Source organism: Strix aluco, chromosome 1, assembly GCF_031877795.1.
Source record: "Strix aluco isolate bStrAlu1 chromosome 1, bStrAlu1.hap1, whole genome shotgun sequence".
Taxonomy (NCBI): domain Eukaryota; kingdom Metazoa; phylum Chordata; class Aves; order Strigiformes; family Strigidae; genus Strix; species Strix aluco.
Genome location: NC_133931.1, coordinates 132,010,078 through 132,033,034, shown reverse-complemented (window position 1 = coordinate 132,033,034; position 22,957 = coordinate 132,010,078). Strand labels below are relative to the sequence as shown.

The following is a 22,957-nucleotide window of genomic DNA, read 5'->3' as shown; positions in this document are numbered from 1 at the left end:
TGGCTCCATGAGGACCTTTGGCTTTCAAGCTCAGTCCTTGTCCTCGAAAATATACTAGGTTGCTGACAGAAAGAGCATTTGCTCTTTCTGCTACCTCTACAATGCTGGATAATAGAGCAATATCTGTCTAAAATCACTCTTTCCTGGCAAAAATGAAGCCATACACTAACTCGCTGCCCCAAGAAATGGCATTAGATTCTTACTAGTGTGTATTCAGGACCAGAAGATGTAAACTCATATAGTACACAGACTTCAACACCAAAGTAATTTGTAGATGCTGACAAACAGAAACAAATCCACAGTACCATATCCCATTCAGCTGGGCCTGTGGTGATGTGTGGCAAAGTGTTGAGTAGCAAATACATCACGGAAAAAATTCAAGCTGGAAAATATAGGATTCTTGGTGATCTGTGCCCAGCTTACATTATGAACATTCAGTCACTGGGAGATGAGAAAAGGCTAGTTTGAGGCATTTGGAAACTTGAAATTGCCTATTCCCGTGATTCTATTACTACACAATTAGGATTGGAAAAGAAAAAAAAAAACAAAGTATTACTACTGGAATTCAGGATGTGTTCCAGGCCAGATGGAGAGTAGTTGGCCCAAGCTAAAAATGGGTACTGGATGCAAAGGGAGTCATGAGAGTGTAGACAAGATACATTCCTCTCCTTCCCACAGCCAAAATCTCTCATGTTTCAAAAATAGAAAGTGTTTCAGCACTTATCGCTTGAATTGTTGGTGAAGTATCTTTAAGAGTCCATGACTATGTAGATGGTCTGGTGGGGTGCAGAATGCCTGTGTTCCAGAGCTACTCACTAGCAATTGCCGTGCAAAGGGCTGGTGTAAGGCTGAGCTGAGGCGCATCAACAGAATTTCTGACTTTTTACATTCCTGCCCATCGTAACAACCTGTCCTATGAATCCACTCCTGGCAATCTTCACTGTCAACAAAGGGTGTTCAGTATCTGTCTGAGAAACTGCAGAGTACATGCATATGATGCCAACAGAAAAAGGAAAGTCTTTCTCTAATATTTGAGTCTGGCCACTGTTTTCTACGTCAGATCTTTTCTTGAACAGCTCCGGTGAGAGGAAAGGATGGGAACAGAGATCTGGGAAAGCCACCATCACAAAACCAGCTGAAATGCGTTCTCTCATTCAAAAAGCCAGAAATCACAAGGGATACCTTCAGGAGGCTACTCCCTGTAAAACCCACAGCTACTATAGGTTCTTAACTTGTTAGTCATTGCTGTGAAAGCAAAAGACCTCCACTGTATGTCTCTCTTAATCACAGCCTCTGACTTCTCCACTTTCCCCTCAGTTCTGCCTACTGTCCAAACGGATTTCATAGATCTCACAGAAGTCACACGTTTCCGGTCATCCAGGCATGCTGGTGGCACCACATCTGATGGATGCAGAAATGGTATTAATCTGTAGTGGGAAAATATGAGGAGCAGAGACTTCAGTTACGAGCAATGCTCAACTGAGAGTTGAGCTGACAGTGGCCAGCTCAGTGTAACAGTCATGGAGCTGCAACAGTTCATTCTACGTTGTACTCATCTACCCCTTGCCTTCAGAAAAACCTTTCAGCCTTTCATTACAGCTGGCTAGAAACAAAACTAATCCATGTACTTCTTAATTAATTAATCAGAAACTTTCTTACTGTGTTTTTCAGCCATTCTTAAATAGTTTTAGCCTGCGGCCACATGGTCACTCTCAGGTACTAAACAGATGATACACCAAAGTAAACAGTCTCTTAGCTACTTATGGCACCTGATAGTTACATTCAAATCTGTTCTCTCCACCCAGATAGCATCATCTTAAATTCTTCTCAGCAAAAATGGAGGGAAATACCAGCTTTAAAGAAGTATAGTGGAGAAGAAAATGATTTGGAGAAACAATTACACATGGTAATGTCTGCAGGAAGGAGAAAACCAAGAGGGAAGATGTGACTCAGAACAGAGCTGTGAGACTGAGGTGTAATTACATCTAGTGCTGTCTGCAGATATGCTGAAAGATTGGATATTGAAGAACGACAATGTAAAGGGACTGTAACAGGCTACATGGCAATAGTAAAGGCTAGAAAAGGACAGGGACATATCAGTTATTACCTGCACTATTGTAACTACCAAACAGTAACATCGCCAATGTTTAAAAATAGATTGTGTGTTGTATTTCTGCCATTAGTCCCATATGTAACACCATCAGCTCCATTAAAATGGGGCATTAAACATGTAAGACATTGTAAAATGCAGCAGTTATTCCCAGTTTTTAAAAGTGGTAGTAAAGTGGAGGATAAATATGTGGCTGTTACCCAATGTGCTCTAAGGATGAGTCCTCATTAATGAGGACTTAGGAGGTTTTGCTCTTCCTGGCTGTGCTTGCCCAGGCCACTTTCTGCAAGTTGCTTCTCACCCTCCCTGCTTCAGTTCCTCCTTGAAAACATACTCACTTTACCAAATGGTTTGTAACTTACTATCGTAAAGCACTGTGTGAGATCTAGTTATGAACCAGGAATTGCTCATAAAATGAAAATGTGCAGACAACTTCAGCCTAAGCAGACTCATCCAAAAATCTTTTCTCTGTGTGGAGAAAAGAAGTAAAGATGCAAAGAAAAGCTGTTTACAAAAGTCTCTGACAAAAAAAACCCAACAAAACAAAACAACCTATGTTAATACAATGTTTGTTACTTGGACTCGATGATCCCAAGGGTCTTTTCCAACCTGAATGATTCTGTGAGTCTTGTAGTTTTTCAAAATGCAGAGTTTGTGACCTTTAGACCTCTGCAAAAAACCACTGGCATTCCCCAGCACCACCACTACTCTTCTGTGAGCGGTGACTCGGTGTGCCGTTGCACACACTCCCATTCTGCTCTTCCAAGCAGTGCACAGCTCTGGGGACTGGACACACGGCCTCTGCGGGCTGCCCAAAGCCTGGCCTCTGCCAAGGCCACTCCTGTGTTCAGGTGAAGCCATGAACAGAAACCTCCCACATCGATTCCTGATGAGTGCTGGAGTCTACTTCTCATGCATAGGATGCTTCGACACATTTTTCTTTCTAAAGCCTAAAAATATGCTTTTAACAGCTTCTTAAAAGTCCTTTTAAAATTCTACATACAGGCCACACTTACTGGTGATGGTCTGCATAACCTGAAGAACTTTACACACAGCACTGGAGTTTTTACACTAAGTTCACTAAAGCCAGCTATGGAAGTACACTGCGTGCTCATTACTACCGATGGCTCTATGTGTGGAGAATTAAGGTTTATATTTAGCACTTCACACCCGAGTCTTGAGTTGAATTTCATTTACTTTAGCACTCTCGAAGGCAAAAAGGCAAAACTGTCCAACAATGGAGTTTAGATAGGCATCAAAATCCCTTTTTACCCATAGCATCAAGACTGAGTTTTGCACAGCAAAATCCTAAATCCTCAGTAAATGCTTCCAAAGGTGTAAGCTTTGCAAGCGCTCTCTCTCCCAAACCAAATAAAGCAGTTTTAAGGCAGCCACATACAGGTGCCTGAGCTCTTTTTGCTTTATGCAACCCAAGGTGTAACTCAGGGCAGCTTTGCAGGGACAGGATTTCCGATGGCAGGGAGTTGCCCTCAGAAGACGAGGGAGCCCGGCAGCGCCTGGCGGTGCATGCCTCCCTGCACAGCGGCCCGGCGGGCCGGCACACCCCACACTGCTCGGCCTGCCAGGGGGGCTCCTGCCCGGCCGTGGGGCTCCCCGGGCCGGGGCCGGGCCGGGCCAGCTCAGCGTGCGCGGACAGGGCCCGGCCGGCAGGGTGGGGCGGGGCGGGGCAGCGCATGATGAAACTTCGCGGCGGGTTTCAACAGCCGCAGGGGGCGGGGGCGGGGCCAGCACCGGCGGGAGCCGCCTTCTTCATCCCCCGCCGCGGCGAGGACGGCGGCTTACCCTGCGCCGGCACCGGGTAAGCCACTGGCTTATGGGCCGCGCCGGGCCGGGCGGGGTCGCGGGCCGAGCGTGGCCACGCCGGGCGGCCTTTGGGGGCGGCCGCAGTACCCGGCCTTTCGCCGACGCCCCCGCCCCACCGCCGTGCGGCCCCTCCGCGCCTTGCCCCGGCTTGTGAGTGAGGGGCCGGCGGGCCCGGGGTGCGCGGCAGCCGCCGGAGGGAGGGGCGGCCCTGCGGAGGGGCGGCCCTGCGGAGGGGCTGGGGGGCAGCGGGCGTGCGCGGAGGGAACGTGCCCCGGCCCGGGTGCCTGCGGCCGGCTGTTAGAAGAGCGGCGGAGAGCGGGGGGCGCCCGGAAGCCGCCGCAGCGGGTGGGAGAGCCCAGCGCCATGTGCTGAGGCTGCGCTCCCCAGCGCCATCGCTCGGCCGGCTGAGAGGGGCGTGGCGGGAGCGCCCTCGGCGCCGGGCCGTGCTCCCCTCGGCGGGCAGCTGGCAGCCCCGCTGTCCCCGGAGCGGTGGGCTTGGTGGCTCCCTGAGCCCCCTAACGGCGGCCTGGGGCTGAGGCTGAGGTCCCCAGCGCCATCACTTGACCTGTAGGTCTCCAGCCTCATCCCACCTCTGCCATTAGAGACCCATGTTCAACCGCCCCAGGGACACAGGGGCTGCCAAAGGCGTGCCAAGGGGAGCACGGCACCGCACCAAGTGCACCCTCCACACCTTTCTCATCTGGGCCACCCGTGGTGCTGGGCAAGTCCAATCTAAACCTTCCCTCATTCAGTTTGAAATCGTTGCCCCTTGTCCTGTCACTACAGGCCTTCGTAAAAAGCCTCTCCCTGTCTTTCTTACAAGCCCCCTTTATATACTGAAAGGACTGTTAACGTTTCTGCTGAGATGATGCAACTTCAGCAGATCATATCCAGTGCCCAGTAATTATTTTTTCTTTTTATGCTCTATATAAAAATCATAGACAACCTTGGTGTACCTAAAGGTAAACTGAAGCCTAATTTCTTGCTGGCCAAAGGTTGCTTATCATATTCTGGGCAAACTGGGTTTTACCTCTTGTTAGTAAAGTCAGCTATTCTCTTGATCAGTCCTCTTGACAGTTAAGCATTTAATAGCCTATGTTTGTTATCTGTGTTTTCTGGGTGTCAGTTCTTGTTTATAATGTTCATGTCTTTATTGAACAGCTTCTCCACTTTCAGGTAGATCAACAGCCTCACAATGTGTGGTATCTGGGCCCTGTTTGGGAGTGATGAGTGCCTTTCTGTCCAGTGTTTAAGTGCCATGAAGATAGCACACAGAGGTCCTGATGCATTTCGTTTTGAGAATGTCAATGGATTCACCAACTGCTGTTTTGGCTTCCACCGCCTTGCGGTTGTTGATCAGTTATATGGTATGCAGCCTATCCGGGTGAAGAAATTCCCGTATCTGTGGCTGTGTTACAATGGAGAAATCTACAATTTCAAACAGGTAGGTGTTGGGTCATACAGCATCTTCCTTTTTTTTTTTTTTAATTTCAAAACTAGTGGATATTCAGAAAGTTAAAACATGGTGGACTAGAACATAGAAAAAATTTAAAAAGTTATCAGATGACTAGTATTTAAAAGAAGTAAATTATCTCGCTGAGCTGTGAATCTGTGGTGGCTTAGTAACATACTTAGTCTTTAATACTGAAAAATCACTTTTTAATTGACGAGAAGAGCAATAAGTATTTGTATCTTTAGGTTTGATCAATTTAAAATAAAGGTGCATTCTTCCTAACCTTTTGGGGAGGGAAATTTCGAGCCTCGTTCTCCCCTTCTCTTTATAATGAAAGTGCTCTTAGGCTGTCTTGCTCTTCAGTTATTTTGGGTCATTCTCCAAGCTGTTAGGTATTGCGTTTTTATTTCCACATATCAATCTAGATGGGCTATGTCACTTATAATACATTAATATATAGCATTCATGCTTATGTATTTATGTAAAAGCAACAAGCACTAGGGAGATGTTTACAGTATGCCAGCAAAGTCCTTAGGTATCTGCAGTTGAAGGCTTTGTCGGGTTGGTGAGAGCTGCCTAAGTCTCTTGGGCACAAAACAAGCAGCAACTCTGTTGCTAAAGTGTCTGAATGTCACTGATGGGTGTGATAATGCTGCTGAACATCATCTGTGTGCCTCGGTCCCTGTGCTGAGATGTCCATGCTGTCTATGTTACTTGTAAAGGGAGGTGATTCAGATCATCCAAATTTGGCATATAAAGCAGCTTACAGTTGTGACTTTCTGAATCATGCTGAAACTGAATGCTTAAAATGAATCATAAACTGAGCGTGATAGTATCAAAAAGATATGAATAATCTGAGATGTCTTAGTACTTCTGACATCACATTTTTGAAGTCAAAGTCAGGCTGCTGTCACTGATGTCAGTGACATCAGTAAAGTCATTGGGAATTTGACTAAATAGGCAAGAGATTTCCCCCCCCTCCAATCTCCAAGTATCTGGTTGTTTGAAAGGTGAAATGTACTGCAGAGCAAAGTATATGTGAAACGTATTGTACCAACAGTCTGTAATACTTGCTGTGTTTTGCATTGTGGTTTTTCTGCTGTTGAAAGCAGTAAGAATTACTCTCAATCATGCTACACACACAATCCGGAGGGGACTTTAATTATGGAAAACTTGCATTGCCATCTGCAGGAATTTGATTGTTCTCATTACATTATGTACCCTCTTTATGAAGAGATTTTTCTTTCAGGCTTGTGGCTGAAACCTACCTAGAAAAGCATCAGTGGTGAAATAGGCATCTTGTTTAGGGCAATGAGTTAATTATTTTAATATTGACTCCATTTGATCCAAGGCTTTGCTCCATAAATAACAATTAAAACCAAAGAACTTAAGTTAAAATGCTAAAGCATTGGTGTTGTGAGGTTTCTTGGCTTGTTAGTGTTTTATCGAAACCCCCCTTCTAAAGCTCTTTCAATATCTACCAGACAGTTGGAAAGAGTAGCACCACAAGAACATGAAGAATATTTAGTCTGACAACTAATTTCTTCCACCCCCACTCCATCTGCATAGGCAGAGTGAAAAGGTTAGTTTGAGGAATGGGGGAAGATCAAGCAGAAGGAAATTCTCTGTGTATAAAAAAAACCACTGAGGAATTGCAGTGACTGCAGAAGTAAACCAGTTTATTTCTGAAGTACTTTGCAGAGATGTTACCAGTGTCCATGTGTTTTGGGGCAGGGGGAGCTTATGTAAATGTCACTATTATCTGATGAAAAAGTGGCACTGAGTGATTTGAGACTACAATACATGATGTCTTTGTTTCTGGTCCTGTTTTGAGTTGGCTTTTTAGAAGCAGTGGCTGCCTGCTTCTCCCATTTGTCTGTGGGAGATGGGAAGGCTAGTGCTTCTGAAGACCAGGGTCATGGGTCTGCAGTTTGACATCCTCAGATGGAGAAGTATCCCTGAAAACTTGCCATAATGTGAATTGTGTAAAACCGCAGAGTCAATCTACATGTCTGATTCTGGATAATATTTTGAACCCAAAAGTATAATTTTCTCCTTTGGTGGAAATACTTATATATAACTTCTGAACTGTGATTTTTTAAAAAAAAAGTTTTCTTACTAAACAATTACATGAATGGTGGTGTGGTTTTTTTCATTAATAAGCAGTCAATGTTTGCAAGTGCTTATTCATGTTTTTCTTTTTTTTTTTTTCCTTAGTTGCAGAAGCAGTTTGGATTTGAATATCAAACGCTAGTGGATGGTGAGGTTATCCTTCATCTTTACAACAGAGGAGGAATAGAACAAACAGCATCCATGCTAGATGGTGTATTTGCTTTCATCCTTCTGGACACTGCAAACAGAAAAGTGTTTCTGGCGAGAGATACCTATGGAGTCAGACCACTGTTTAAGGTGCTGACTGATGATGGATTTTTAGGTGTCTGTTCTGAGGCAAAAGGTAAAACCAGTTGTGTTTAGTGCCTAAATCTTAGGTATTGTTGTTGGAGACAAACTTCTTTGTCAGGCTTTTCTAAGTGTGAAGAGAAAGTGAACTGTAAGTTCAGTAATAAATTAACTATATTTAGTAGTATAAGAACTACACATCATTAAAACAAAAACTACTGAGAGTAAACCCCTAAGGTGTTTAATTGTCCTTAATATCTGTAAAACACCGTGGTTATTTAATTTCATAATTCATTTTGTTCTGGAGCCATAGCAGTATTGAGCCCAAGATGTTTTATGTTACCCCAAAGTTAAATGAAGTCTATAGAGTTAGGCTAGATTTGTGCTACAATAAACGATACTAGAATTTGTTTCTAGTATTCTATGGTGAACTGTGAAATAGTGCCACAAGAGTTGCTAATCTGTAAAAGCCAAGAATTTTAAAACCATACTGAAATTTCCTGCAGCATTGGGTAAGCATCTAGTGACGCTTATTTTATTTGATGACAATTTTTTCCTCTGAGATGACACGTCCACTGCTTTTTTTTTTTTTTTTCCTTAAGTAATTATCTCTAGTCTTGACACTTGCATAAACAAATCCAAACAGTGCCAAAAGGGATTTTATTGCCTAAAATGCACTTTGGCTAAAATTGATTTTCACAATTACTTGTGTCTCTCCCATTTACTGTATATCAGTTTTATTAGCAGACTCCATATAGGTTGACTCCTCTATTAGTACTACGTACTAGTACCAAGCTGTACCATCCGTGCTTCTTGGGAAGGAAGAAGGGAAGTGAATATTGTAGGGACTGTGTCCTATAACCATCACAGAGAATTACTGGTCCCTGTCCAAAAGCAATTCACTGTCTCTTGTGGAGTTCCTTAGGGGGCATCCAGGCGACCAGCAGGTGCAAAACATCCTCTTTCACAAGAGGAGTGGAAATGAGGTTTGGCTTCAAGTCTGATTCTTGGCATTCATTTGCAGTGGTGTAGATCAGTTTGGAACTGAGTTACAAAATCACTAGATGTCAATTAAGCAATCACTTCAGTGATGTAGTTTTATTGCAAACCCCTTATTAGCTTGACTACACTTAATTTTAAACACAAAATCAGTTACTAATTGTAATCTCAATTTTCATAAGCGTATTACAACTTGACCTGGACATCATGTAGTCAGTTAGAAAAGTGCTCTTCATAATGCTCACAGGGATAAATTGCTACTTACCAATTAGTAAAACTTGCTGGCTTCCTTTCTCTGCTATCTGCCTCAGTTTGAGATGGCTCATATCTGTGTGTACAACGTGCAGGAAGCAGAATCATGCTCTAGACAGACCAGACTCCAACTCAAAATGATACTTTTTATACCAAATTTAGGATCTGGAGAAAATATTTGTATCTAGTTTTAGTACAGAGGCTGTTAAGTGAGGTATACTTCCTGGGTCAAAAACTCTGACTTTTTTTTTTTTTTCCCCCATTTATTCTGTAGGACTTATCAACTTAAAGCATTCAACATCCTTATGTCCGAAAGTGGAACCTTTTCTCCCAGGTCATTATGAAGTGTTGGATTTAAAGCCCTCTGGCAAAGTTGCATCAGTGGAATTAGTAAAATTTCATAGTTATAAAGATGAACCACTCCATGTTGCATGTGATACGGTGGAAACTCTGCCTTCAGGTAGTACAGCAAAGCATTTGCTACTTCTTCCGATTAAAAAGTGAAAAAATTACAATCTTTGAATATAAAATTTACATTGATTGGTTTTAAAAAGTACCATTTAAAAAAAAAAAACCAAACTGGAAGAACCTTTATAGTGTAGGGACTTAAGAATTGTTCTTGTAGGCAGTTATGTACAAAGATGAACTTGCATGCCCTCGTTATCAAAGGACATTCAGACAAATATCTTAGTTTCCTAACAGCATAATCCAGCAAAGTCTAAGTAACTCTTCTTGGGTTGGTTTTTTTTTCCTCCTCTTTTCTGGACAGGCTTTGATCTTGAAACAGTGAAAAGCAACATCCGTATTCTGTTTGAAAATGCTGTTAGAAAACGCTTGATGGCTCACAGGAGGATTGGTTGTCTTCTGTCAGGTAAGTAGCAAGAATCATAGTGATTCTGTATCTTCTCTCTCACCCATCCTCTACTACTTAGAGGAAAGCATACTGCCTGTTCTGTGATGTACCTGAAGTGATCTGCATCTTAATTTGCTTTTTACAACAGACAACAGAAAACGTGTTAGTTTGTGATAAAGTTTTCCAGTTTACAATTATCTTGAAAGTCTTAGGTTTTTAAAGTTTACTCTGGACCAGGATGTTGGCTTGTGGGGACACTCACCATTTTTAACTAAGAGGAAAGAAATATTCTGATTGAAAAATCACCCAATATATTCTTAATTATGCTTAGGCTTGGTGTCTAAAAAGAAAATGTAATTATTACATTGACTTTGCACAGATTGAGCATAGAAAAAAAGCCTTGGCATGTTTCAGATAGCAGGAGGAAGTGAAGTTCTTACTTGTCACCTTCTTTGCTTTAGCCTCCATCCTAGACTGCCTTTGATTTACCAAATTACAGGGGACGGTCTGGACCAAAATGATTTGCTACACTCTTTTTTCAGATGAGGTAGTTGTTTGTGGTACAGGAAGTTGTTCGCTGACGTAGCTGATCAGTGTTGTGATCTGGCGGTTCAGTGTTACAAAGGTACTTCACAGAGGTGAGGCTTTGTAGCCATGGGACTGGCATCTTATTTACTGTGTTTCTGTAGCACTTTGTACTTGTGGGTAGAGTTCTGATGTGCTGTTCATGCATTCACTGAACATTGGTAATTACAGTCATTTATCATGAACCCTATTAAATGTGCGTTTGAATGAGAGAGAACTGAGTAGGAGATACTGCTGAACCATTTCGTTACTGTGGCATCATAAAAAGTAGGAGGGAGGTAAATGAAACAGGGAGATACACAGAATTGGAAGATCCCAGCCTCAGTAAAAAGCCTGTTCAAACCTCAAATTTCAGCTATCAAATTAGAAGGCAGTAAGCAGCTCCTCGGATGTGCATGCAGAATGTATTAGCAAAACTAAGCGCTCATGCTGGTATAACACTGGAGTATCTCAGTGCTTCACAATTTTGAGTATGCTTGGAGCATCACGGTTGGAGAAGTGCTTTTGTTTTCAATCACGGATGGAGTTCTGCAACTTCACAGTGATCTTGATTCACTCAGATTTTGATTTCCCTCATTTCCGCATTGAGCACTCAGTTTGATTTCTGTGCTCACCTTTTCTCAGACTCTGCGTGTAGTTTCTACAGAAGGAGGTTTTTTTATTTTACAAGGTAGCATACCCACAAAGGAGATCAGGGTGGGAACGGATGCTAATGCACTTGGCTGGAAAACCACGTGCAGACTGTAGGAAACAGAGGATTTTGCCTCATGCTTGTCAGAACTGCAGGGAAGTGTGGGAGAACAGGTACTGTGTTTTGCTCAGTACTTCAAAGGGGAGCAGCAAGTAGAACTAGTCAAGGACTAGCAGAACTAGCTCATGAGAATAAGAAGGTGGAGCCTTAGAGAACATCTAGGCAGCTTGTGCATCTCTTGGTTTTATTTTTTGTTTGTTTTCCAAACTGTTCAAATCCTTCCACTGTCATCCTCCGAGAAAGAGGAGGAGGAAAAAAAAAGAATGTCACTAGTGAACCTTTCCACTTTGAAGTGATGTTTCAAAAATTAATTCTGCTCAAAATGTGTGAAACACTTTTGAAAAATGATTGGGAAAGTGGAATCCTTACACTAAACGTCCTGTTCTTTTACTTAATTTTTTTTAATTCAAACAGAGCAAAAAAATTTTACATATCTCTGTCAAAAAGTATCAAATGTGTAGGTAAGAAAAGGATAGAGAGTAGTTTTGAAATGGAGCATAAATCGCATTATAGCAGAGTTGAGAAGGGGCATGTTCTGTAGTAGTACAATAATACTTTGTGTATCTTAAGGAAGGATTTCCACTAATGCTTCTGACACCAAACGTACTAAGAACTGTTACTGAAGATGTTCCACTAAAGTTGCCCAATTCTCTTGTTAAGCAGAGGTAATTGTGCGCTTGTACAAGAAGTACCTTGGATTCACATGGCTTAAAAATTAAGCCCACTCATGAGACTCCGTTATCTAGATTCAGTGTCCTTAAGGGGAAAGAAAAAAACAAGTCAAACACCTAACTGAATAATTCGGTTTGTTGGCAGGGGGCTTAGATTCCAGCTTGGTTGCAGCTGTTCTTCTGAAACTGATGAAAGAAATCAACATCAATTATCCATTACAAACCTTTGCAATTGGAATGGAAAACAGTCCCGACTTACTGGCTGCCAGAAAGGTATAGTTAAATATTGCTTTCAGTTTGTTCTGAGCTACTGAATGTTAAACAGGGTATATTAATGGTGGTAACTTCATGGTATGGTATTAATAGTAACACTGAATATTCATGTATTGCTATGATGTAAATCAGTTTGCAGTAAATAATTTAGTACAATGTTTGCTGCTTAGTTAAATCTTATGAAAGAGATAATTGAGCCTTACCAGCTTTCTCTTGCATTTGGAAGACTTTCATGACAGACTCCCATTGCATCGCTATGGAAAGGATGGTGCTTGGGAGTTGTCTCAGTTCTGCCTTTGGGTTCTAGGGTAAATCTCCATGCTATGGTTCCTATGCCATGGTATTTGTATAAATGTTAAATATTGTAAGTTAGTTGTCAGTTTACTGAATTAATAGCCTTGTACTAACTCTTTGGCATCTGGGTACCTTTAGGTATCCAGGCTGTCATGGCTTTTGAGCTGCTTTTTCATGTCGGGGCAAATATCTGGAGTATTTGGAGCCTTTAGAGATTCCGCTATGCTTTTTCCCCTCTGGTGAATGTACCACTGCAAGTCAGAGGGGCTGCTACAGTACCATCTTTTCTTGGCCTAATGTCATATTCATATAATTCTCACTGTGGCAGAAGGGAGCTGGTGCTTTCACTCAGTGTGTCTGTGTGTGTGTGTTTTAAATGCAATGTATGTTTAAAAAGTGTTTTAATTGAAAAGCAATACGTTATTGTGACTCTTTACAAACAGGTGGCAGCACATATAGGCAGTGAACATCATGAAGTAATATTTAATTCTGAAGAGGGAATTCAGGCCATAGAGGAGGTTATCTTCTCCTTAGAAACCTATGATATAACAACAATAAGAGCTTCAATTGGTAAGATTTTTTTTAATAGCAATCTTTGGTTTATATTGCCCAAATAACATTTTATGCAAAATCATGTAGTCATCTACTACATCCTTTAGCTGTCACAAAACGTGGGAACTGGGACTTCCCGGTTCTGCTCCCCAGTGTTGTCTGTGATACCACGCTGAGGCAAAAACAGTTATTAGTTTCAAAGTCCCCGACTGTACAAAACAGTTGTCAAGAGCTGTTTCTGAAGCTTTGGGATGAAAAACAGAAGTTACATGAAGAAGAAATGTTAAGACCTACAGGTCTAGCTTTTTTGCTCTGATAAGTATGAGCCTTGGAGGAAGGGGGAAAATTTTGCAGGTTATCCTAGGTACTGAATGTTATGATAGCAAAACAATTATGGTTACCCTTTCCTTGCATAATTTTCATACTACAGTGAAGTATTTCTTGTCACCCTCCAGTAACGTGCACTCAAGTCAGGTAGACTTCTTATAATGTATGTTTGATTCTGAGAAATGAAGTCAGTCACCAGCAGCTTCTTACAAAAGGTTGCCAACCTGATAAGAATGAAAAACCCTAATCCAATGTGACCTTCTGTGTAATGCCATCTACAACATTTAACCCAGTTAATCTTATGTCAGCCTAAAACATTGTAAAGTTAGTAAGCCAAATAGGCAACACAGTTTTGAAAACCCAGTCCCTGCGTGGCGTTTTGTACATGAAGATAGGACTTTGCAATGTGAAATATTTAAAGTATTTCTTTAAAAAATTAAAGCCAACTTTTCATCTGACATCTTTCTTTCTCATACTAAGCAGCAATCAGAAATAATGGGCTAGATCCTTTTCATTAGATCTCTAATACTTTTGTTATAAAAGCATATTGTTTGGAAAGATGCCTTGAGGGAAAGGCATAATTCTGATTAACAAATAATTCTTTAAAAAAAAAAAAAAGCCAATTGAAAAAAGGTCTTCATCCAGTTCAACCCATGGTGGCAGAGAGTGAAACAAAAAGCTAGAAGGTTTGTTCAGGACTGTGCTGGAATTAATCATGGGCTTAATTTCAAACTGAGTCAGAACAACGCCTATGTATTCCCATGGGAATCATTCAGCATTCCCAGGATCAGGCAGACACATCTTTCTGATATATTGAGGGCTAAGTGTAAGTACACAGTCTAGATGTATTTGCAGCAATTAGTGTGGCTGTTGATGGTTTTGAATAACAATGAGATGTTATTTTAACATATTGCAGTTGTCTGCTACAGAAGGAAGTAGTGTAGGCAAGAAACTTCTAAAATGCTAAATTAAAACTGTACTAGTTATATGTAGCATCATACATGTAGCTGTATTTTAATAACTGTACTTTTTTTTAAGGTATGTATCTTGTCTCTAAATACATACGGAAGAAAACGGACAGTGTGGTAATTTTTTCAGGAGAAGGATCAGATGAGCTGACACAAGGATATATATATTTCCATAAGGTAGATATATTCCCTGTACAAAAAGCCCTTGAACTGCTTGTTCTCCCCTTCAACAGAAAATCTCTGAGACTTCAAGGTGTGATGTTTGAGAGTTGTCACAGCTGTGTATTTGTTGAGACTTGCTCCCGAGGTGGCATAAAATCCAACGGGTTTAATTATCACCTAAAAAATAACATTTTTTTTAAACTTCAGGAATTCCTGAGACTGTTTTTTCTTGTATGTAGTCTTTGCTAGTTCTGAGATCACTCAGTGATCACTACAATTCAAACACAGGACAGAAAGTAATGGTTCCCTCGGTGCACCTGTATTATGTCTGTGTGCTACATGCATGTGTCTGGTTACAGGCGCCATCTCCCGAAGAAGCTGCAGAAGAGAGTGAGAGGCTTCTGAAGGAGCTCTACCTGTTTGATGTACTTCGTGCAGACAGAACTACTGCAGCACATGGGTAAAACATAGTCTCTTGGATGCTGAGGATTTGTGATTTAAAAGTCTAAGAAGATCTTAAAAGTTCTGTTGCTGTTGAGGAAATGACAACAGTTAAATGTTGACTTGTTACTGTTTGAATTATTAAGTGATTCAGAATCTTGTGATGCAGGATAATCCCATTCTTACTGTCTGGGTCTAAACTACTCTTAAGATGATCATCAGTCTTCAGAGTAGTAGTATGGGGTTCACTCCATACTCTGCTTGAGCTCTGTACCTTAACATAGCTTGAGACACCACCTACTTTGGCAGAACAGGCATTGCTAACGTTCCAGGTATGCACAGGCACTCAGGGTTCCTGTGCTCCGAATGGGGGGGAAGCATGGCATGAGGGCGAGCAGTCTACAGGGCAGGCTTCAGAGTAATCATCCATCACATTTCTGTTCTACACACTACTAGGCAAACTTGCTATTACGATGGTTACGGACAATGTTTTACCACAGAAATTTTTAGCGGATGAGTAAAGACAATGGATTTGAGTGCTGTTTCTGAACAGTAAGAGGAGGAATGAAACTGTGAATCTAATTGCATCTGCTTAGAGTAGCTCTTGATTCTGAAGCAAAAGACTGCTGGGGATTCGTATGCCAAGATGAAATTGAAGTTCTAGCCTGAAGGAATTTGAGCAATAGCAAACCACACTGCAAAGTTTAATCTGGTCTTCTGTGACTATAGGGCCAACTGTGTTGCTGACTGATGCAGGAAATATCTTTTGTCTGGGATTGTACTGGTCTTTATAGAAGCAGCTAATTAGAAATATAAATATGCAGAGTTAAGGAGGGAAGGCAAAGTTGTGTTTGACTTTGGGGTTTTTTTGAGGTTTAGACAAAGAGGAATCTTGAATGTGATAATCAGCATGTGTATGAAGAATTTAAAAAAACATACTGAAAGAGAAAAGTATGTGCATTGAGTCAGCTGACTGTAATAAAGAGATGTTAGGATACAATCTGTGTGACTGATACCTTAAAGAATCACCAAATTGTACACTGCAGAAAATAGAATTATTTTACTGAAGAAACACATTAATTAAAAGGAGAATATTGTTGGGAGGCTGGCTATAGATGAGAAAAAGATGGTACCTTTGGCAAAGCAAACAACTTACCTATTGGGAAACTTGCGTTGTATATTGATCCTGCCACAAAATGACTTGCCCAGTTTTTTATAACTTTCTTATGTTTCTCTTTCCGATACAAAAGATGGACAGGGTGCAGGAGGCCTGCCATTTGCCTTGTAATTTGTTCTGTGCTGAAAAGTTGGCCACATATTCAAGACTGACTGCTCCTCTTTGGAGAGTTGCCATTTGTTGAAGAGAAGCTGGGGTCAGCTTTGTGACACTGCTAGGAAGAAAGAACCCTTGTATTAACAAATTAAAACTGAATTTAAGATGTTCAGATTTGTGGAGAAAAAGGAAAGGAATTAAGAGGAGAGAGGAAATGATGAAAGTTGTTTCTTGGACTTGTTTGTTTAGTTGTTTCTTGAAAACAGAAACAAATGTGGGGTTTGGACATGACAGCAGAAATTCATGCTTGGTTCTGTGACTTGGTGCTTCTCTGGGGGCAACAGGATTTTTTTTCAATGTGTTTTTGCTTACGTGGAGCCAAGGCTGTTGCAAATCTTGCAGGACTGTGGTCTTTAAATTCATTGTAATAGAAGCTGTCCAGCAGATGGCATCGTACATCATCAAAATCTTTATTTAATCTGTGCAGACCATATCCTTAACTTCCCGAATTGATGAATTAAATGCAGATAGTCATGAATATGCAGGTGAATATTCTGCTTTTATTTCTTCTAAGTAAAAGCAGAAAACCTTGTGTTTATGTGAAAGACAGGGACAGCTTAACTGTTACGGAATTTGTAAGTAGATGACTTGTTGGATTAATTCAATATCTTTTCTATTTATTTCCCCTGTTTAGTCTTGAATTGAGAGTGCCATTTTTGGATCATCGGTTTACTTCTTATTATTTATCTCTACCAGCAGAACTGCGAATCCCAAAGGTATGTAAAACTAGGGTTGGAACCAAGTGTAAGCTTACAGATTCACTGATACATGATCTAAGCATAACAAAATTGCTCAATTTAGTGGTTAAGTTCTCTACCCAAAGTTAAGCATGCTCTTAAATATTTTGCTGGATTGTTGGACTGCTGGGAACCCTTTTCTGACCAGACCTTCTGAAACAAAATGATTTCTTAAGTGTGTAAAGCCAGATCTTTGTACTGTAGTTCCTGAGACTCATGACATTGTTTTTCTGCAAACAGAATGGAATTGAAAAATACCTTTTAAGACAGTCCTTTGAAGATTCCAACTTGCTTCCCAAAGAAATACTCTGGAGACCCAAAGAAGCTTTCAGTGATGGTATAGCATCAGTAAAGAAATCCTGGTTTTCTATTCTTCAGGACTATATTGATCAGCAGGTGCAATACCTATTTATTTGTTTGTTTGTTTGTCTTTCACATTTAGGTGTATTAGATGTGGCTGCCAAGGGGAGGCAGCTCACATGCTTAGTTGGGAGAATAAATCTGGGTATGACAGTAAGTTGAGCTTCATGGTGGAGGAGCAAGATAAACTTTAATCAACAGCCTTCTAGCTATCTGAGTTTGTTTAAAGGCATTTGAAATCCTAGATACAAAGAAATGCTAGAGCCTGACAGAAATGACTGTGTAAGGAAATGAACATCATTTCAGTATCTGGATTGCAAATTAGATTGTGTGTCGGCAAACACAATTTCTAGGTTACACGCAAAGCAGCTGCTTTAGCTGAAGGCACATGTGTGAACTTACTTTGCAGCTGAGTAACAGCATAATGACTTTATAATGTCCTTTCTTGTTTATGTCATTCATTTTTCCCAGCCATGCCTAGCTATGCTCTTTTACTTTTTAAAGCCTCTTTTGCATTGCTAACCAATGAAGACTTACAGCATTTTGGCTTTGGACGAAGGATAATCATCTCTGGTGTACAGAAGTAGTTTAATCACTGAGAGGAAGGAATAACACCCAATTTACACCAGAGCTCTGTTATACAGAAATATGTGTAGTCGAGCCTGTGGACGGGTGCTTGTCCTACCACCAACTACTTGTTTCCCATTTTCTTTCTCTGTATCTACAGGCAAGAAAATAGTTGGGTCAGGCAACAGTGTTGTGCTGCCTTTACTGAGCCTGTATTTGTGTAGTTAGCAGCAAATTTATTTAATGGCTGTGAGGAGTTAGACAGCATGTTGGCAGTGGAAGATCCTTTAGAAATTGCCTCAACTGGTGCAACTATTCATCCTCCCCTCCTTAGCCAACTTAGCAACTGCAGGAGTCTTTGCCTCTGCATCTCAGATCTTTTGTGGCTAAGAGCTTGATTATACAAGCAGAGTCAACAGCTCTCTGAGTTGGGGGAAAAAAAAAAACAACCCAACAAAACCAAACAAAAAACCAAAAACAACCCAAGCCAAACAGGAAGCCACTTACATGGCAAAAAGACTGCTTTAAGTTGTTCCGGTTGATTCACAGCAAAGAGAATGATAGGAAAGAAGTTTTTTTGAGCTTACTAACAAAGGTGATTGTAACCCAGAGAAAAATAGGCTTCACACATAATGCAGAGAGAAATATTAACAGCACTGGAAATACACTTATGTATTCATAAAGATCAAGGGAACCTATGCCCAAATTTCACCTGTCAGAAACCTCTGCTTCTAGAATAGACTGGGGTTTTTTTTAAACCTATGGGCATTCAGTGGTTGGTGAATCCTTGTATGTCTTTAACTTTCAGCAAATTTATTTGTAAATGTTAAATGTATTTGCAGCTTAACTTGAGGCTTGCTTGTGTCTATAGGTTGATGACCTTCTGCTGGAAAAGGCAGCGGAGAAATATCCTTTCAATCCTCCTAAAACAAAAGAAAGTTACTACTACCGCCAGATCTTTGAAAAGCACTACTCAGGACAAAGCAACTGGCTGCCCCACTACTGGATGCCAAGATGGGTTAAAGCTACTGATCCTTCTGCTCGCACGTTGAAACATTACAAGTCGGCTACCCAAGAATAGGCTGTCGAAATAATTCCCCAAATAGAAGTGCTGCAAGCAATTTGCATGCACTGTCCTTTAAAAACAAATAAATTATGCAAACCTAAAGCTTAAATGGTCTTTAAGATGCATTTTGACAATGCAATTGGGAATAAGAGCTTTCTGTGGTTAGTGTACTATTAAAAGTTCACCCTGCTGTACCAAAACTTTGTAATTCATGGGAAAATACTTCATGGACAAGGAGCTACCTTATTTGGCAGCTCTGTTCCTTATGTGACCTCGATTGTATTCATTTGCCTTGCAGTCATTTAATGTATTTTAATGTGAGCTCTGTTTTGAGGACTTGAATAAGGCTAAGTGATGCAAAGTGCTGCAGGCCCCCTGAGCAAAGGGGAAGTTGACCCTACCGATTTAGAGATTTGTGTTCCAGGCTGTGGGATTTGGATGGTCTGTGTACATTTTGCTATTCTGAATGTCTTTCTAAGCATTCCTGAGAACCTTGGTCTAGTTTTCAAAAGGTATTTAGATATTCATAGCTATGCAGAGATGCTTCCTAGAGTTTATAATAGTGGTGGTGCTGGGTGTTACTTAATTAAATGAATGGGAATCTGATTCGTTACTGTAAAGCCACCAGTTGGCTGGTTTGAATCTTGTAAATATACCAGCAGTCTAAAGACATTGTGACTGTTACCAAAGAGCAGAAAGACAAGAGAAGCCGAGTTATGTCTTTGTTTCTAATTTGAGGGCTTCAATTTTAAAATGTATTTATTAGTCTTGAAAATAGAGTGTTAACTGGGTGACTTGTATCAGTCTGATGGAAGTTACATGGCTTAAGTAAGGATTTTAAGAAATTTTTCCCTGATTGCAAGAGTCTTTCCAACCTGTATGATGAAAAGGTAGATCGTGTTGCTGCTAAACTGCATGTGACCAACTGTGTGGTGAACCAACTCTGCTGACCATAGACTTTAGTCACACAAAGCGTCACTGAAGACAAGGGGATCAGACACCTTGCTTGGAAAAATGGAAGAAAAAACTTCTTCAGAAACCGCAAGAACTTCTAATACCCTACTGAAAAACACATGACTTTTTTACCCAGGACAACTTTTTATTAACTACTTAGGTGTGGGGGCTGCTTTTTTAAAGGTAACTTAAACATAAGGGTGGTCAAGAAACATAGGTGTGTGCTGCAGATTGACTTGATCAGCATTATGCTCTTTATGAAGACAGGAGTTGTTTATTGTCCCTCTTGACTAGGAGACCAAAGCTCATTGTTATTTAAAAGATAAAATATAAGCAATTCCTATTTAAAATCTTCATAAAATGACTGATTGTCTATTTATTACTCCCCCTTCATCCTGTGTTTGATCTGTTCCAGAAACCTTACTGAGACCTCTAGGTGGTATTGTGAACCCCATGAATTGTCCAGCTGTGGCCAGTAGTAGCCATATTGTGACATAAACTTGCACATACTAGTTATTTATAAATATATGATGAGTAAGGTAATATGTTCCTGCAGCCTTATTTAGCTAAAGGCCGTATGCTTGTCTTTTTGGATTTCTTTGAAGCAGTAAAGCATATTTTGACTTTGGAGAGAAATATAGAGTATGCTGATTAGGTACTGATGTGTAAAGATAAGATTTACTATTCACTGTAAACTTCTCAAGGCTGAGCTGATAAGAAAATAGCATTTGCCCAAAGTAAAAATAGGTTCAACACAATTTGTGGTAGTTACTCAAATGCACTTTCTGCTGCAACATTGTTGAGTATTCAAGGAAATCCACTTTAACTTTTTAAATTCTTAATACGTTGGGTATTTCCGTAGTAAGGCAAGATCCTAGGCTAGTGATCCTAATTATTTTACCTTTTTACTCATGTGCAGAGGAAAAACACAGTATTTGCTGCCTTATTCTTGTTAAATGCTAGGAGTCTCAGGAGTGAAAACCTGTTCATTCCTTCTCCATATATAGACTTGAATTCTACAGCCTTTCTGGTTTCTGTGACACTGTACTTTTCTTTCCTTAAGACAACAGCTATTCTGGATCATCTGCTAGCTGCAGACTTGTTTGTAGTTTGTCACAGGAGGGAATGGGATGCAGGTCCAGTGCACAGTGCTGTCTTGTCCAGTTTTACTTTTTATCTATCTTACTGCTGTGTTTGCTTCCTCACTCCATTTCTTTTGGAGAAAATTAAGCTGGACTCTTGTGACAGCTTGAGTAAGTTGATTTGAGTAGCGTGTCAGGTGGGGATGGGGAATTAAAATCAGTGTCCACCTGGGAGGGAGGAGATGGGTAACTCCTTGGCTTGCAGGACTGCTTAGGGCTGGGCAAGAACCCTAGAGGTTCTTCCCAAGTGGATAAAATAGTGTGGGTTGTTGGGGTTTTTTTATTTGACTTTTTTGCTTTGGAATGATTAAATTATTAAATAATGTTTTTACTGCACTCTCCCTCTTTTGAGGAAGGAGAAATAGTGTATCTTCCAAAGAGGGCGCTGCAGTGTATGGGACCTACCAGTTGCTTAAGGTTGCACAGTGACCCCACGCCATTCATCTTTTAAATAAAGCCTATCTGCTATTTTTAACCTCCAGTTAATTGGCTTGTGTGGAGCTCCACTGACTGTGTCCACATCCAAGTGTCCCTGACAGTGGCTCTCTAGAGAAGCTCTCCAGTACAAACCAGCATGTAAGAGCCAGGAAACACTTGACAGGGCTTTGGGGACCTTTGGTCCACTGGGCAGAGAGTTCTATGTGGGATGGTTTGAAATGTAAAATATTTGAAACTGTGTTTAAAATCAGTCAAGTGTAAAAGCAGCTTATTTTACTTAATATGAAGAGTCTCTTTGTGAAAGACCTTTGGTGTGGGAATGTCACTTGATAAACATCTACAAGGTTATGCATATTTAACAGTCTTCACCAAGAATAAAAAAAAGCTTCTGGAAAACGAAGTTGCAGGAACCAGTGTTTGCTTTGTTGTGAAAGCTAATTCCTTGATGAGTGTTACAATTTTATTCAGATTCAGAGTTAATATTACTCAAGGCTGTTGAGTTTCTCCACTCAGAACTGAGGCAAAATACGGTAAACTCTGGTTTAAAGTAAAATATCCAAAAATTGCACTGAGACTCTGGAGGCATGGACTTAGCTTTTTGTTCTGACACAGACCTAATGTCTCATTGCCATTAGATAAGAGAGAGAGAAGTTGTCTAAGGAGGATTTAATACAAGGTAAGCCTGTGTTTGAGCTGGCTGTTGAACAGTCTCCCCAAGGGAGAGTGGGGCTGGAGTGTGGGAGATGCTCTTTATTTCTGTAGAGAGGTAAGCTGTGTGTTCCTCAGTGACTTTCCTAGGGATAGCCAAAGCACGTAAATCACGTGCACCATGCCTGTCGTGGTTCCTCATTTTGGAATTTCAGGGCCTATTGTTTTTTCTTTACATATGAGATATACTTACGTATCTACATAGACATTGTAGTTGACATGAAGACTGCGATTAGGAAAGTCTTAGAAAGTTTTGAACGAGACTGCCTCTGGGTGCAGGTAATGCAAAAATATTTAATTTAAACTTAATAATTTAAATTAGTAAGTTTATTTCTTTATATTTACAAAGCTTGAGGAAGGAGAGAAGGTACTGAGGAGGACGAAGCAGAGGTGGTTTATGCTGCTGTAGTATCTTGCAAGGGGTAGTTGCTCAGGGAGGTAATAGATAAAGAGGGTTTGTGCACCCCTGCTTTCCAAGATCTGTTTGTGGTATTTCACCCACCCCTCTCTGTAGTGCCACTTTCAATCTTTTAGTTGCCTGGAACCTCTTCCAATAAGAGGAAGAGTTCTGCGTCATATGTTCAGGTTTGGATCTTTCAAATGTGTATGAGCTACAACAGAAGGTGTCGACAGTACCCGAGAGCCCACGCAATGTTCGTGTTTGTCCCACGCCAGCGGGTCGGGGCTGGCTCGGCTCTGCAGCCTCTCAGCTTTGCCCCTTGCGCTGTGTCTGAGGA

General features: G+C 40.9%; 1 protein-coding gene across 3 annotated transcripts; it reads left to right on the top strand.

Moving 5' to 3' along the window:
• Positions 1–3,865: 3,865 nt before the first annotated feature.
• Positions 3,866–21,902, top strand: ASNS (asparagine synthetase (glutamine-hydrolyzing)). 3 transcript variants are annotated; one of them, XM_074836205.1, is made up of 12 exons: positions 3,866–3,929; positions 5,096–5,378; positions 7,605–7,842; positions 9,313–9,498; positions 9,808–9,909; positions 12,044–12,171; positions 12,909–13,035; positions 14,383–14,489; positions 14,834–14,934; positions 16,883–16,964; positions 17,226–17,381; positions 18,784–21,902. In XM_074836205.1, the coding sequence occupies exons 2-12, from the start codon at positions 5,130–5,132 to the stop codon at positions 18,991–18,993; spliced, it is 1,686 nt and encodes a 561-aa protein (XP_074692306.1). In that variant the 5' UTR covers positions 3,866–3,929; positions 5,096–5,129; the 3' UTR covers positions 18,994–21,902. The 3 variants fall into 3 exon arrangements, with proteins under 3 accessions (XP_074692306.1, XP_074692315.1, XP_074692323.1); XM_074836214.1 differs by having other exon boundaries at positions 3,878–3,929; positions 5,111–5,378; XM_074836222.1 differs by lacking the exon at positions 3,866–3,929 and adding an exon at positions 4,069–4,084 and having other exon boundaries at positions 5,111–5,378.
• Positions 21,903–22,957: the final 1,055 nt, after the last annotated feature.